The sequence below is a fragment of the Mus caroli genome, chromosome 19, assembly GCF_900094665.2.
Source record: "Mus caroli chromosome 19, CAROLI_EIJ_v1.1, whole genome shotgun sequence".
Taxonomy (NCBI): Eukaryota; Metazoa; Chordata; class Mammalia; order Rodentia; family Muridae; genus Mus; species Mus caroli.
In genome coordinates, this window is record NC_034588.1 from 42,441,532 (window position 1) to 42,458,428 (window position 16,897).

At 50.2% G+C, this 16,897-nt stretch overlaps 1 protein-coding gene across 4 annotated transcripts in view; it reads right to left on the reverse strand.

The window, feature by feature from the left end:
- Positions 1-766: 766 nt before the first annotated feature.
- Positions 767-16,897, reverse strand: part of Kcnip2 (potassium voltage-gated channel interacting protein 2) — a 23,526-nt gene continuing 7,395 nt past the window's right edge. For 2 of the 4 annotated variants that reach the window (XM_021151234.2, XM_021151232.2), the window contains exons 2-8: positions 3,771-3,895; positions 3,370-3,439; positions 3,132-3,202; positions 2,890-2,997; positions 2,624-2,728; positions 2,439-2,501; positions 767-2,144 (exon numbers count right to left, since the gene is read on the reverse strand). In XM_021151234.2, coding sequence (XP_021006893.1) covers positions 2,097-2,144; positions 2,439-2,501; positions 2,624-2,728; positions 2,890-2,997; positions 3,132-3,202; positions 3,370-3,439; positions 3,771-3,895 — 590 coding nt within the window. In that variant the 3' untranslated portion in view covers positions 767-2,096. Of the gene's footprint in view, positions 2,145-2,438; positions 2,502-2,623; positions 2,729-2,889; positions 2,998-3,131; positions 3,203-3,369; positions 3,440-3,770; positions 3,896-4,502; positions 4,557-5,313; positions 5,410-16,897 lie in introns of all 4 variants that reach the window. The other 2 variants (XM_021151230.2, XM_021151231.2) reach the window with 2 other exon arrangements.

The window sequence follows — 16,897 nt, forward strand, 5'->3', positions numbered from 1 at the left end:
AAAAAAAAAAGAAGGAAAATATCATAGGAAACCCTATTATTTTGTATGCTAACAACGATAACAACAAATTCTAAGAAAAAGTATTGAAGGCCATCCTTGGTTAGGAAACATTTTCTCAGAGAGAGAGAGAGAGAAAGAGAGAAAACATAAGAAAAGTTCAGACATCAATGAAGCTAAATTCTGAAAATATGTAAATGCATATATGCATTATATATCATGTGTGAGTATTTGCTTCTGTTTTTAGAATTCACATTCATGTTGAAATGAAATGGCAAAATTTTCATTTTCCAGAACGGGAATAAAATACATTTATGGCAAGGTGAGGGGAGACAACATGCTTAGCACATACAGCCTTTAGACGGACGGCATCCCACCTTTCCTGTGTCCTCTCGAGTCATGAGAGGAGATCCCTGTAGGGGCTGATTTCCAACCTGAGTTCTGGTCATGTGTCAAGTCGCGGTCACACTTGAAAAGACAAGCACTTCCTTGAGAGGTTTTTTTTGAGGGGTTTTGGGGGTTTTTTTGTTTTGGTTTGGTTTTTGTTTTTTTTTTCGAGACAGGGTTTCTCTGTATAGCCCTGGCTACCCTGGAACTCACTTTGTAGACCAGGCTGGCCTCGAACTCAGAAATCTGCCCGCCTCTGCCTCCCAAGTGCTGGGATTAAAGACATGCACCACTCTGCCTGGCTCCTTGAGAGTTTAAAGGACTGCAGGCCTGTCACCGTAGCAATTGTAGGGTAACGGTGATAAAGAGACAGAGACAGCGAGCTGTGCATAGCCATGTGTTTTATTGGATCTGGTGTCTTTCTTATTATACAAAATAGGTAGAAGAGCCCAAAATGCAAAGCAGTCAACAATGTCTGACAGGAGGCGGGGAAGTGGGGGCCTTCCCCTCAGACCCTGGCTGACTGGGAAGGGGCGCTGAATGACAAGCAGGTTTATTAATAAGCAGCAGCAGCAGCACGGCCGGATGCTGATGACAGGTTGGACCTGGATCCTATGGTCCCTGCCCTCTAGGTGAGCTCTGGAGCATCTCTGGGTAGACTAAAGAGTGGGGGAGGGGGGGTCTAGAGGATCCTAGGGCATTGTGGGGAGCCAGGCAAAGATTCGAATGGATGCCCCCACACTGGGTTCAGATGGAGTACCTGTCTTGTTCTTCCCATTCCCCTAAGGCTGCCACTAGACTCACTCCACACCTCTACATCTAGACAGGGGTCATGGAGAATCAAACAGCTGTCACCAGAACGGCTGACAGCCGGAGGGTAGGTGGGACCTTGACAGGCATCATCCAGGACACCGCTCACTCATCGTCCCCTGGCCACCACTCCCACCATAGGAGCAAGGAGGAGGGAGAGGGTTCAGGGATGGACCAGACATCTGGATCCTAAGACACTGAGGAGTGTATGGTGAATTTCTGGGACATTGCTAAGGACATAAGGCCTTCTGGGAAGACTAGAAACGCATACTCTGCTGACCCTGAGCAGCAGTCCTGTGGAACCTGGCGGTGACAGCCAACCTGGGCTCTCATAGCCTGCCCAGGCTTTCTGGTCTCCACTCCAGCAGACTCCTAGGACCTAACCACTGGCTCAGGGCCAAGATTCTTCTGCTTTCTTATTCCCCCCTCCCACAGGGCCCTCAAAGGCTAGGCTGAAAAGCCAGCCAGGGACAGGGACAAAGCATGTTCTCTGAGAAGGGAGTCTTAGAGGAAAATCTGTGGTCAGGGATGGGGAAAGCACCATAGCAGGAGACATTCCGTCTAGTGTGGTCTCTAGAGTGGGCTGGGAGGCAGAGAACCACTCGGTCGGTCCCGACACCAGGGGTAGCCTCGGCACTGGGTATCAGTCGAGAAGGAGGTGAGAGCCGTCGGGGGTTGGGAATCTGCGCGCCCCCCACCCACCCTCCAAAGACTTAGCTTGCCTACTCTCGCCACTTAGCTCAGGGACCTGGACTACTGAAGCGCCAGGAGGTTGAATCCCTACAGCCCCCAGGGTACAGGTAGGATGAGGACAGACCCGGGGGGAGAGGAGGGTTAGGTTCACCTGGACTAGGGCTACAGCATGGTCACCCCGGGACACACTAACCCCTCTCCCTGGGGAGCTAGATGACATTATCAAAGAGTTGCATGGACCTCATGATGTTCTCGTCCTGGGGTCATGGCAGGAGGGAGGCAGGCAGAGAGAGAGAGAGAGAAAGAGAAAGAAAAAGCTTGTCAGAGACACAGAGAAAGACGTTTAGTCGAAGAGGGGGACATTCAGGAATTAAGAAGAAGTTTACCTAGGGGGGATGTGAGGCGGAGAAGGGGTAAATCTGCCCTGGTCATGAGAGAACAGGATTGGGAGGTGGGGTGTGACATGAAGTTGAGGGGAGCCTTTTCCTGTTTCACGGATTTAGGTCTGAACTTTAGTTCAGGACAGAGACGTATAGAGAGTGGAGCCATACCTGTTGACAAGACTCAATGAATTCCTCAATGGTCACCACGCCGTCCTTGTTTCTGTCCATCTTCTGTAAGAAGGTGGCCAGGCAGGAGAATGGGGGGGGGCAGGAGAGAGAGAGATACTTAGGTAAGTGCCTTTCGGGGCCCTGGTGTCCTTCTGTCCACCCCAGGGCCACCAGCGCACCCTGACCTGGAAGAAGCTTTCCACATGTTCCCTTGGGGCCTCCTCCCGGAGGGCAGGGTAGGTGTACTTGCCCATCATGTCATAGATGGACTTCATGATGTCGAGCATTTCCTGTTAAGCCAAATGAGGTTTTTCCCTAAGAGCCTCTAGCCTCCAAATTTCAGGGCCAAGGGCCAAGGACAGACCTCACTCACACCTGATATCAGATCCCTTTGCACATCGCCACCCAGCGCCCCCACCCGCCACCCCTCTTGACCCCGGTGGCCCTGCACCTCCTTCGTAATACAGCCATCCTTGTTGAGGTCATATAAGTTGAAGGCCCAGTTCAGCCTATCATCTATGGTTCCCCGAAGAATCACCGACAAACCAGCCACAAAGTCCTGGAAAAAGGAGGTGGAGGGAACTTTGCCAACCCACTCTTTGGGTTTGGCATGGAAATCTTGGTCATCCTCCTCCCACCCCCCGGAAGCCCAGGGAAACAGGCTTGTTTGGCCCATCATCTCTCCTGGCTCACCTCAAAACTGACAGAGCCATCATGGTTGGTGTCAAAGGCATTGAAGAGAAAAGTAGCGTAGTTGCTGGAGTCTGTGGGACAGGAACATGGCCTTCAGGCAGGCGTACCCACTTCTCCTCGGCTCTCTCAGCCTTCAGTCTCTCAGCACCCCCATACCTCCAGAACCCTCCTCCCACCTCCCCACCCCTCCAGCCTAGGGGTGGGCAGCTGTCGCCCCCTTGGGTGTCTGTCTCCTCACCTCCTTGGGGAAAGAACTGAGAATAAATTTGCTTGAAGTTCTCCTCGTTGACAATTCCACTGGGACATTCCTGGGTGGGGACAACCAGGCTGAGCAGACACACGAACCCTACTCCCTTCCCCATCACCACCCTCAGCCTCCCATAAGGAGGGGGAAAAAAATCACCTTGCTTCTGTGGAACTTACCACAGAGTTCTGGTAAGGACTGGCAAACAGACCTCTTCCCCGTGTGTACAAATAAACACGGACTAAACCATTAGAAGCCCAGCTTGCCAATCCCAGGGCCCCCCCCCCCCCAACCTCAGGTTAGATGTTGGGTCTCCAGGCCCCACCCATCTCCCTCTTGAAAGCAGGTAAACTTGCAGGGCAGCCCTTGCCCAGTCAGCTCCGCCCTCCACTCACGTTCTTGAAGCCTCGGTACAGGACCTGCAACTCTCTGCGTGTGAACTTGGTTTGTTCCTGGAGTTGTTCCAGACCCTCAGGCCGGTGGCACACCGTGGATAGTTCAAACTCATCCTCCACGCTGTCTGCGGGGAGTGGTAGGGGGATAGCTTTGCTTCAAGACAGGCCCCTGAGATCACTTGGGCAATCTGCAAAGTAACTAACGCATGTCCTCCACCCACCCCCACCCCCTTCTCCCTGTCCCATCTTCCACACCCGAGAGAGAGAGAGAGAGAGAGAGAGAGAGAGAGAGAGAGAGAGAACAGTTTGCCAGACTTCTAGCTAAGAACGTCGAAGAAAAAAAAAGACACTGGTCAGCTTCCAGGTCAGTTGGGGCTAAGACTATGCCTGGCTCCGGACTCAGCACTGGCCCCTGACCCCTGGTGGGGGACAATCCCTTGTTGCATCTTCTCAGTAAGAGGACAGAATGGGACCCAGGCACGCCAGAAGGTTTGAACCATTTTTGTACCAACTTAGTGCTTCCCAACCCCAATTCTGAAGGGCCCACAACCCAACCCGATCCCAAACAAACCCCGCCCATCCCAGCCATGCCCGAGCCATGCCCCGCCCAGCTCCAGCCAATCATCATTCAGACCCCAATCCCAACTCCACCCTCAGTCCCACCCTAGCTCCCAACGTCCATCCCCCCCAAGCAAGTACCCCCAACCCGCCCCAACCAGGAGAGTAAGTCACCTGGGTCCAGCGGGCGGGGTCTGTGGGGGCGGAGGGAGGCTGGGGCAGCTAATGCTGAAGGGAGCGAATTGTCACCGAGAAGCGGCAGAAGAGCAGACCAACTGCAGACACTCCCCTGGCCCCACACTCACAGGAAATCTCACAGACTTGAGTGTTTCAACACACGAACCCCAGACCCACATCAAAAGCACACCACAATGCACACAGACACTCATGATGAAATGGATTCCCCCCTTCTTGTCCAAATTAACTCTCCGTGGTGGCACCATCCGAGTGACGCAACTTTAAGTGCTCAAATAGCTGCTACTGGGCCTTTATTGCTTACAAAATTCAGTATGCTTTTATAAGCTGGGCAAGGCTCAGCGGAAGAAATGGAAGCTATAGACAAAAGGAGGTCACTACTCAATTGGGAGCCAATCAGTTGAAGATCAGGCTAGCACAGGAAAACCTCAATAGCCTGACATCTACACCTGTCACCTGTTAAGGCATACAGGTGACATACATTCCAAGGTCTAAAAACAGGGAGGCCACAGAACTGCAGACCCAACCTCACTAGCTAAGCCACCCCCATCACAGCCATGGCCGTGCTGATGCGGGCTCAGACTTTAGGCCTAACACACTAGCCCTGGCTTACCATTTTGCAGGCTAGGGATGCTCACAAGCATGCACGATCTGACTATACATTTCAGTTTGTAGCTACACCCTTCACATTCGGACCTAGCCAGTTCCCAATCCCACCACACTTCACGCACCCACCCACGCACGCACGCACGCACACACGACCCCCCGGAAGCATAGGCGAGACACTTGCTTTCACTGACTGAGGGCAGGGCTTGAGGCCCGCAGCACGGCAGCAGCTTGAGGAAACGCTGCTTCAGGGCTTTTTTACTGGGCCCTGGAGGGTGGCCTGGGAAGAGAGAAGAGCCCAGGAAGGCACGTTAACTCCCACTGCCCCTCCAGTCTCCGTTTGCCTGGCTGCTCCCCCACCAATCACAAGTCAACACTGGCTGAGATGGGGATAGGAAATGAATGAGGGATGTGTGGACGGGCAGGACAGTTGGGGCCGGGTTGCCTATTGGGTCTTATAGGCATGGAAAGTCAACTGGGGCCAGGCTTGGTCGTGCTGTATAAAGAGACATATGGCAGGCAAGAGTGTGGCAGCCTCAGTGTCTGCTAATGGCTAACTCCACTCGGGGTAATGTCTAAGGGATTGTCTGAATAGGGATTCTCTCTCTCTCTCTCTCTCTCTCTCTCTCTCTCTCTCACACACACACACACACACACACACACACACGTGCAGCACAGTAACCATTTACAATGGCAGGTGACATAGAAAGGACAATAACACTTGATGGCCTAAGCATTGTTCCAACCACAAAGTTTTACCCAATACTCTAATATACACAAATATGACCAAAGTAAAACATGATCACACATACAGAGAGCCATATAGACCACCTATCTCGTGCACAGCATGATCAAACCACATACAATATACAGGACTCTCAAGCATCATACCGCTATGTATGAGGGATCTCAAGACATAATGACCACGGTTATTAGGACTCATCTATGACATTCTGACCTAGATCTCTTTGAAGGTTAATATCTATTGTTAGTTTGATCGGACTTAGAACCATCCAGAGAGCAGGATACTGGCAGTGCATGCCTTTAATCCCAGCACTCAGGAGGCAGAGGCAGGTGGATCTCTGGGAGTTCAAGGCCAGCCTGGTCTGCAGAGTGAGTTTCAGGACAGCCAGGGCTACACAGAGAAACCTTGTCTTGAAATAACAACAACAACAAAAAGAATCTCCTAGGAGACACACCTCTGGACACTTGATAGAAGAGGAAAGACCCACCCTGAATGTGGGTGGCATCATCCCATGGGCTGGGATCCATCTCATGAATAAAAAGGGGACAGAAGAGAAGGTGGGCTGAGACCAGCAATAATGTGTGTTTCCTGACTGTGACAGCTTACTGTGACCCTCAACTACTGCACCTTCCTGACATGACACGTGGCAGCTACAACTGTCTGCCGGTCATTTCACCAGTAAGAAGCGACTAATACAGAAAACTGGTCCCAGGAGTGGGGTTGTTACCATAAACCAGGGTGGTTTGTAGGCCTTTAGAACCAGTTTATGAGAGAAGCCATGGGATAGAAAAGACCTAAGTAGGGCTTACCGGGCCATTTTAGTGAGACTGTGGCAGACAAGCGTGCCAACAGAAATGCAGACAGTGGGGCTCATGACATAGCTTAGTGGAAGAGTACCTGACATTGAGAATATATTACATGAAACTCTGAAGCTGAAACCTAAGCTGCATTGGAGCCCTCAGCACGTTGGAGAAGCCAGAGCTATGGGAAGCTGCAGGCATTTAATAGAGAAGGTCCACAAGATACTGCAAGTAACACAGAAAGGGACTACCCAAGACTTGCCCAGTGGATGCCAGCAAGACCCCCAAAACCAAACGCAGCACTGCAGAACTTCCTGTTTGCCTAACTGCTAGGCTTAAGTCTTGCTTTGGCCCAGCCTGTCCTGGGCCCACCCCCACCCCTCTTTTCAGATGAGAAGAGTTGCTCTGTACCATTCCGTACTGGAACCCCATCACTTCTTTTTACTTTACAGCTAAGAGATTGCCCCGAGTCTCAAAAGAGACTTTGGGATTTTGAACAAATTTAGAACTGTTAACATTCTAGGAAATCTTGCGCCAAGGAAAAGCTCACTAGGTAAAAGCTTAGCCACCCAAGCCTGTTGACCTGAGTTCAGCCTCTAGCTCCCAGGTAAAATGTGGGAGGTAGTGGCACACATCTGTAACCCAAATGCTCCTATGGGGAGACGGGAGGCCCAGGCAGGATAATCCCTGGGCAGCTCACAGGCCTGCTCGCCTGGAGTGTACAACAAAGCAGTAGCAGAAACCAGAGAAACCCTCACTCAACAGAGAGTGAGAATGGACTCCTGAAAGGTGACCTCTGACCTTCACATCATGGCATACGTATACATACACACGCTTAAAGAAATTTCGTGCGTGCCTGCATGTGTGCTCATACAGATGAACTAAACACATTTGCACTATGAGGTAACCAAGAGCCTTTGAAGACCAGAGATAGAAGAGTTGACAAGGCCGGGCAGTGGTGGCGCACGCCTTTGATCCCAGCACTCGGGAGGCAGAGGCAGGCAGATTTCTGAGTTTGAGGCCAGCCTGGTCTACAGAGTGAGTTTCAGGACAGCCAGGGCTACACAGAGAAACCCTGTCTTGGAAAAAAAAAAAAAAAAAAAAAAAAAAAAACAGGAAAGAAAAGAAAAGAAAAGAAAAAAGGAAAGAAAAGTTGACAAATGTGGGGTACCGCTTGGCAGGAATCTGACATTACAGCATGACAAAGAAGAAAGTTCAGGCAGGGACCTGACATTGGCCAAGGACAAGGAAGTAAGGATCTGATTTTCGGATAGAACAAAGAAGTTGGCTCAGATATCTTAATCACCCTTAGAAACATTATCATGGGGCTTTGTGTTTACTGTCTTGCTTGATTCCTCATTGTACTGTCCTTAATACCTGCATGTAATTAAAATGGTATAAAAGTGGATTGGAAAAAAAAATTAAACCTGCCTTCAGTTTCAGAATTGACTGGAGTCCTGCCGCAATGTTGTCTTGACTGTCTTTTTTTCTCCAGTGCTGGAGAACCTGTTGACAGACTGAGCTGGCTTGGACAGACAAAGAATAGACCTGTGATGACTAGGTTTAGACTCACCTAGGGAGACACACCTCTATGTGTGTCTGTGATAGTGTGAATGAGAATGGTCCCCAGAGGTTACTACCTTTGAATACTTGGGCCCCAGTTAGTGGAACTGTTTGGGAAGGATTAGGACATGTGGCCATGTTGGAGGAAGTGTGTCACTGAGGGTGGTGTCTCTCTCTCTCTCTCTCTCTCTCTCTCACACACACACACACACACACACACACCCTCCCTCTTCTCCCCGCCCCATGCCTGCTGCCTGTGGATCAGGATGTAAAGCTCTCAGCTACTACGCCCCAGCGCCATGCCTGCCTGCTTCCCACCAAGATGCAAGATGATCATGGCCCTAACCCTTGAAAATGAAGCAAGTCCCCCAATTAAATGCTTTCTCTTCACACACTCTCTCCTCACAGCACAGGAACAGAGACAGTCTCTGAAGATGTTTCTAGATGGCTTTCACAGAGGCAGGAATCCCCATCATGAATGTGAGCAGCAGTACCACCTGGGCTCGGAGCACAGATTGAATACACCTTTAAATATGAGAGATTCGGGGCTGAGCAGCAACATTTGGTTTTCTGTTTTCTGACTGGGGATGCTGTGTCCAGCTGCTTCAGGGTCCTGCGGCCACAGCTAAAGACAGATCGCTATTCTGCTCTCCCCACTCTGGTAGACTAAGTACATTGAAACTATGAGCCAATAGAAACCCTTCTTCTCTTACCTTCCGTTTGCCACAGCAATGAGAAAAGTAACGAATGCAGTTACCACATACATAGCACCCACACGCTATGACTGTCCTTCATCCACAAAGGCTTAATTTGAGCCGGGTGGTGGCGGTGGCGGCGCACGCCTTTGATCCCAGCACTTGGGAGGCAGAGGCAGGCAGATTTCTGAGTTCGAGGCCAGTCTGGTCCACAAAGTGAGTTCCAGGACAGCCAGGGCTACACAGAGAAACCATGTCTCGAAAAAACCAAAAAAACAAAAACAAAAAAGGCTTAATTTGTCCTGGCACATCTACCTGTCCCTCTTGAAATGCCCCACTCCATAGCACCCTCAATCTTCCTTCGGAGAAGCGAGGTAGGAACTTCAGTGTATGAACAGCTCTTTAAAGGTGACACAGCAAACTTTTTGTTTGTTTTTGTTTTGTTGTTGTTGTTTTTTCAAGGCAGGGTTTCTCTGAGTAGCCCTGGCTGTCCTGGAACTCACTCTGTAGACCAGGTTGGCCTCGAACTCAGAAATCCACCTGCCTCTGCTTCCCAAGTGCTGGGATTAAAGGCGTGAGCCACCACTGCCCGGCGGCACAGCAAACTTTTACATAGTGACAGCTCTTAGACAGCTGGGTGTGATAGTCCTTGCTTATAATTCTAGCACATGGGAATTGGAGGCAGGAGGATCAGGGGTTCCAGGCTAGCCCACTGGTTGTATCCTCCTCATTTCTTTCTTTTTTTTAAAAAAAAGATTTATTTACTTATTTTATATATATATATATATATATATATATATATATACACTCTATAGATGTCTTTAGATACCAGTAGAGGGTGTCAGATCTCATTACAGATGGTTGTGAGCCATCATGTGGTTGCTGGAATTTGAACTCAGAACCTTCAGAAGAGCAGTCAGTGCTCTTAACCGCTGAGCCATCTCTCCAGCCCCATCCTCCTCATTTCTACATGTGTCTATCACTGTAGCTGAGCCCCGGGAGACCCCTAACACTATTACATGTGTCTCTCAGTCGCAGTCACCTACTACTACAGATCCGCTGGAGTTGGTACCCTGACTAGGGTTATGTCATTCCTAGTGGGGTCCAATGTCCTTCAGTTACATTGGTCTTCTGTCACAGCTCTCTATGCCACACTGTCCTGCCAAGCCAGGCTCTACCCAGAAGCCCAGCCCTTGCTCCAAGGGGGCGACTGTATAAGGTTATAGCCTTCTCCCCTCCAACCCATCCCATCTCACCCAGGAGTTACTGAAAGGTAGTGGGGGAATTGATGGGCCAGGCAGGGATCGATGGTGGCCTGGCCCTTGGCCCAGGCTTCCATTAGCCTGGACTCCGGTTTCCCAAAGCTGGATTATATATACCCAGGGCCTCTGGTGGTGGTGTCAGCCACCCAGGTGGTGGGTGGCTCTCCTGGGCCCCCACCTCCCTTGCTCCCCATGTCACCTGCTTGCACGCTCCTAAGCCTCATGTGTCTCCTCTCTCACATATTCTGTGATAATGGGGTTTTCCAGACGGCCCCTTGCTCACCATCACAGTCTAAAGGGGATGTGAATTAGAGGCAAACGACTTCACCTGTAATGAGCAGCTCAGCCCAGCTCCTCAGTTGATCTGAGTCTGACTCCTTGTTTCTACCTCAATAACTGGCGAGAGGACGGAAGGTGCTCTTACTGAGCCCCAGAACAGGCAATCCCTAGACCTTCCCCCTTGTCTCTAGCTTCCTTAACATCTTTCCAGTTCTGCCAGGTGTCTATCCTACAGCCTCCTCACCCCCTTCCCTTGCCTGTCTCTAATGTCACTGAGTGACAGTGTGCCACAGATTCTTGCTGTGAAGAAGAAGGGGAGGCCGAAACTCTGGGCAGGTGGAACGTGAGTGGTTCCCTGTGCGCTGGCAATGCTATAGCTGACATGGGACAGGACAGATGGAAGCCCTAGAGACCACTCTTCGCTTACTTCAAGGAATTTGGGAGGCGAAGGGCTCTAGATAGCCAGGCTAAGATCTGATCCACTCTTGATCCCAAGTCTGGACAGAGCCACAGATTGTCACAATGCTCCCACTCTTGTGCCCCCGAATCCACTCCCACCTTATGCCCCAGTCTGGGGCTATATATCCTCTGGGAACACTGGGAACAGTTACACATTCAACCTACTACCCAAAGAAGCTGAGCCATACCATCCTGACCAGCCCTAAAACAGTAGCATCCACTATCTCACAAAGCCACAGTCTTGTCACTTCTACACGTGCAGTCGTATCTCTGTCACATACACAAACTTACACCCTGTCTCCTCTTACACATGAACACAGAGGGACACCCCACACAGTGAATAATTTACCCCCGCCGCTTCCTGAAAACCTGTCAGTACCCAGACCCCTGGTGTCACACATCCTGAGAGTCACAGTGGGACCCTGGCTCCAAAAGAGACGTATCCTAGTGTGTTCTCTTGTTTCCTTCTTTATACTAGACACTGTTTGCCAGATGGCTCCTGGTGTGCCCAGGTTCTTCTCACTCTCTCTACTGTCCCCCCCCCCCCCGTGTCTCCCACATGCCAACCTCTCTTCCCTTTGTCATCTCCCGCGAATCCGAATCCTGTTCCCAGCATCCCCACTTGTCCTTTTTCCTCGGCGCCTCTCTCTCTCACTCACCTGTGCACTCTGCACCCGGGCATGAAGATAGCACAACCCAGTCCCCAAACAGTAACTCAGATATGCCCAGCTACCTGGGTTACCTTCCAAGGAGACAGGCTCAAAGAGGCCAAACTGTTCCAGAACCTTGACAAAAAGAACCAAGACCACAAGTACAGCCACCATTTCCAGCCCTTCCAGGGTCATGGCAGTCCTGGGGCATGGCCCCCACCTACTGATGCTCAGACAGGACACACTGCTCCACACCACTTCCCCCTCAGACTCCCCTGCTTGAGTAAGGCTGAGTAAGACTGCCCTGCAGCCTCCCTCCCTGTCTCCCGCCCCGGGTCTCCTCCCTTCCCCTCTCTCCCCGCCTCTGCCCCACACACCTCCCAGCCACAGCCTCCGCCTTTTTCCTCCTCTTCAGGCCACCTCAGTCTCTGGACCAGCATTTCCTCCACAGGCTCTCTTGGTGTGAGGAAGGTGGGCTTAGAAGAGTGACCTGCTCCTGTTGTGGAGAGCTTCCCAAGGCACTCTGTGACACAGGGACGGGACAGTGAGGGGCTGAGCTTTAAAAGGCAGGCAGGATGCAGGATGCGTTTGGACGAAACTATGAACTGTACCCAGGAAAGTAATAGATATCTGGGTAAGAATGCATTAGGAGTTCTGGGTGTTTTATAGTGTGTACATCACCTTTTAAGGGCGTCTGTGTTTGTGTGTGATGGTGTGCGTGTCACAGAGGTGTGTTTGGGAGTCTGATTGGCTTGGGTGTCTATGAAATATATATATATGTGTGTGTGTGTGTGTGTGTGTGAATCTGTGTGGGGATTTGGGAGTGTGGGGTGAGCTGTGTGTCTTAGGAGGTTTCTGGGTTGGGATCCGAGGTTGGGTAGGCACGCGTGTGCTGTACAGGGAGGCCATGGGTCTATGGTTACATTAATAGATTGACAGAGGATGGTGTGAGAACACAAGGGGAAGAGAAGAAGAGTGACCTCTTCTGCCAGAAGGACACTATCAGCATCGATTGCGGTTGTCATGGAGACCGTGAGGCGGGAAGCACTCTCTTCCCACAGGCCACAGGCAGTGAAACTGAGGCCCCGAGGAAGGGAGGATTAGGTCTCACCACAGAAGCAGGAAGAAGGCCACTGGCCCTTTTATGACCCTCCAGGAAGGGAACTTACTGAGGCTACCTCTGGGACTCTGACAACTAAAGCTCCTGGGGGTGGGGGGCTGTGTTTTCCCCCTCTTCAGGCTACAGACTCATCCTAATATGCCAAAGCCTGACCCCTCCTTGGGGAGAAGCCCAGGATAGCAGGATAGGAGGGAAATATCAGCCCTCATGGCATCATCTCCCAACGCCTTGAAGCAACGCTGAAGTCTCGCCCTTCCTGGTGTGGTGTGGGGCAGAGAGTGGGGGTGGAGAGGCCTTCAGAGCCTGCAAACCACAAGACAAGGGCCCTCGGAGTTAACACTGTTACCATGGCATTGCAACGAGCACTCACTTCTACTAGATGATGCATTACAGCTTAGGATGCTATCAAACGGAGCTCTCCCTATAAATCTTTGAAGGCATTCTCCCCTAAGCCAGAACCAGAGTAAGTTTAGGTCCAATGTCAGCGCCTCCATTTCAGCCCAGTCTGACTCTGAGCCTATCCTCTGTGGCTCCCTTCTTGAAAAGCTCCCACTTCTGTCCGGGTGGCCCTTGCAAGGCTCCCCCCACTCTGCAACTCCAGGATTATCGGGAACCAGTTATTGGGCGGGAACCAGTCCCTTTGCTCCAGTTGAAGGTCCAACTGCACTTCTACAAAGCTACCACTGGGGGTCAGTGTCTACCTCATACCCTATCGTAGCCCTGTGTGTTTACCGGCCCCAGGGACGGGGAGGAAGATAGCTGTGCCCGCTGTGCCTCAGCGCTCATCTCCCCGGTGTAGGTGGCAAGAAGAGAGTCAACTCACAAGTTGGCTGCAGTTTCTCATACCTTAGAAGTTACTGTTTCACAGATGAAAACAGTAAACATCCCATGAGCACACTCCCCCTGTCGTCCTGGCCTGTGATGCCCTTTTACCATCAAGAGAGCCCTCCGTTTCAGTCACTGTCCCACAGGTGGTCCTACCTGAATGGCCACAGACTCATCACCCTCTAATCCCATGAAGCCTTCCCTTTTCTCTACCCCAGAATCCAGAGGTGGTCCTCATCTTTCCAGGCAGCTGAATTCTCCTTCCTCTTTCAGCCCGCAGCTGACAACCCAAGTCTTTGAGCTGGGTAGGCTGTGGCAGCATATTCCTGTAACCCCAGGACACCTGCAAGTGGCTGCAGGAGGATTTGGCATTCAAAGACAGCCTTGGCTTATACAGGTCGGTTAAGGCCAATCTGGGCCACTTGAGATCATGTTGTTTTGTTTGTTTTTGTTTTGCTTTTTAAAATCCTGTTGAATCCACAAAATGCAACCCCTAACTCAATGTTATTAAGCAGAAACGGGAGAAAGGAGAGGTGGTATCAGAAGCTGAAAATGCCAGACTCCCCCGAGTTCAAATCAGTTTATAACTTGTACTCAACTGGGGGAACTCCCGACCTCCTTTATTTCACATTAAAAAAGTATTATTTGAGCTGGGCAGAGTGGCTCACTTCTTTAGTACCAGCTTTTGGGTGGCTGAGGCAGCAGATCTCCGAGTTCAAGGCCAGCCTGGTCTACAGTGAGTTCCAGGACAGCCAGGGCTACAGAGATAAACCATGTCTCAAGAACAAAAACCAAACCAAATAAAAAGAAAAATAAACCCACATTTGGGGGAAGAGTTCAGGGAACTGTCACAGCACACGTGTGGAGGTCAGCAGACAACTTGTAGGAGTCTGTCTTACCTCTAGGGTCCTGGAGCTGGAACACAGGACATGAGGTTTAGGGGGTCAACTGCCTTTGCTGGCTGAGCCATTGGTGAATGGTTTTGGTTTTTGTCTTTTTCTTTTTTGTTTTTTGAGACAGGGTTTCTCTGGAATTCACTCTATAGACCAGGCTAGCCTGAAACTCAGAGATCCTCCTGCCTGGGCCTGCTAAGGGCTGGGATTAAAGGCGTGTGAGTCACCACCATCTGGTACCTTGGTGAGTTCTTAGCTTGTACGTCTTGGAGCTTCTCACCTTACAAAGCTTTTGATGGCAGTGAGTGAACTAGAACGTGAACACTGGACACCTTCGTGAGTGCTGAATAAGCATGGATGGCCACTGTGAGTGACAGGGCGAGAGCAACAGAGCGACAGAGCGACAGAGCACTCCTCCCAGGGCTCCACAGTGTGCAGCAGCTCACAAATGGTTCAGAGTTTTTACTGTCACTATTTTTTTTTTACTGTTTTTTCCCCCCAGACATGTTCCCCCCTTTTAGATCTTATGCATATACGTATTTTTCTTTTCTTTTCTTTTCTTTTTCTTTTTTACGTATTTTTTCTAAATGTGTATCTGTGCACCACATGCACACTCCACAGTGGTGCCTGTGGAGGTCTGAAGAAGGGGTCAGATCCTCCTGGCACTAGAGTTACAGATGATTGTGAGCCATCATGGTGCTGGGAACCAAATCCAGGCCCTCTGCAAAAAACCACTGCTCTTAACTGCTGAGCCATCTCTCTAACCCCTGCTCAGGGTCTTCACATAGCCTAGCCTGGCCCCAGATTGTCCTGCCTCTGCCGAAAAAGTGCTGGGATTACAGGGGTGTTCCACCAAACTGAGCAACATTTCTACTCTGATGGCTTCTCACGGCAACCCCTTGAAGTCTACAGCAACTAGCACTGTGCACCTTGCACTGGCGAGGTAAAGAAGGTCCAGGGTGACTTTCTCAAGGCACTCAGCTGAGAGCAGCTAACTTGGAGATTGGACAAGATCTCAATGTACCCTCAACTAGATTCTAAGATGGTAAAGATGCTAAAAACCAACCAACCAAACAAACACAACAATAGCAAGAAAACTGTACTGGACTAGGCAGGCATGGTGGCACACACCTGCAATGTCAGCACTGGAAAGAGGGAGGCAGGAGTATCTCTCAAGTTCCAGGCTAGCCTGTGCCTCACAGAAGGAAACCCACTAAACACATAGCAAAGCAATGTACACAAATTGATCCCAAGGTGGAACAAGGTGAAGGAGATCCAAACGCAAGCCTGCCATTAGGTGGGGAGACAGCTCCCACTGAGAAAAACTCATTTAAAATTGTTCTGTTAGATGGCTACTATAGATAAACTGTTCTAGGCAAGCCATTAAAAGAGCTATATTGCAGCCGGGCATGGTGGCGCACACCTTTAATCCTAGCACTCGGGAGGCAGAGGCAGGCGGATTTCTGAGTTCGAGGCCAGCCTGGTCTACAAAGTGAGTTCCAGGACAGCCAGGGCTATACAGAGAAACCCTGTCTCGAAAAAAAACAAAACAAAACAAAAAAAAAGAGCTATATTGCAAATGTTTTCAGATTGGGGAATCAGGGGAAAGCCAGTCTAAACTGCTATCATGGTACTGAGGCTCAAACCCAGGGCCTTGTACGTGGTAGACAATCGTTTTACCACGGAGCCGCCAGAGTGGTAAAACTCCAGCCGCTCTATGGTAAAACTCAGTGGCTAACAGCATATACTGCTGCTGTTCCAGAGGATGTGGGTTCAGTTCCCACACCCAACAGCTCTCTGCCTCCTGTAAAGCTAGCTCCAGGAGACTTGGTGCCCTCTTCTGGCCCCTGAGGGCATCTGGACAGACATTATATATATACAGGCATCCATATTTTTTTGAAAAGTAGTTCTATTGTTGAGCTATATCCCAAACCTTTGGAGTGTTGTTTATTTTTAAAGCCATATACTCAGTCCGGGGTCATGCTGTGTAGCTCAGTGTAGCCATGTTCTTCGGCTTCCACCTTCTAGGTGCTGGAACCACACGTGCTGCTGTGTCTAACTTTAAGCTGACCACACACACCTACAAAACTAAGCACTCACGAGGCTGAAGCATGCAGATCTTGGAGTCTAAGGCCAGCTTTTACTACATAGCTCATTCCAGGCTGCCCAGTCACAGCTATATAATGAGAATCCATCTTAAAAAAAAAAAAAAAAAAAAAAACCACAAAAAACAAAAAATGCTGGCTCAAACATCAACAGTCCACCTTAAAAAAGGGTTAGCATTTGATAAGCACATTAGTTATCAGTTATCAGTATGTATTATTTTATGTCCTGAGAGGAACTGATATTCATGAAGTGACTTTTCCCAAGAAAGTCGTTAAAATTCTGGTAAAGAATGACTTTGGCCGGGCACTTCCCAGCACTTAGGAGGCAGAGGCAGGTGGATTTCTGAGTTCGAGGCCAGCCTGGTCTACAGA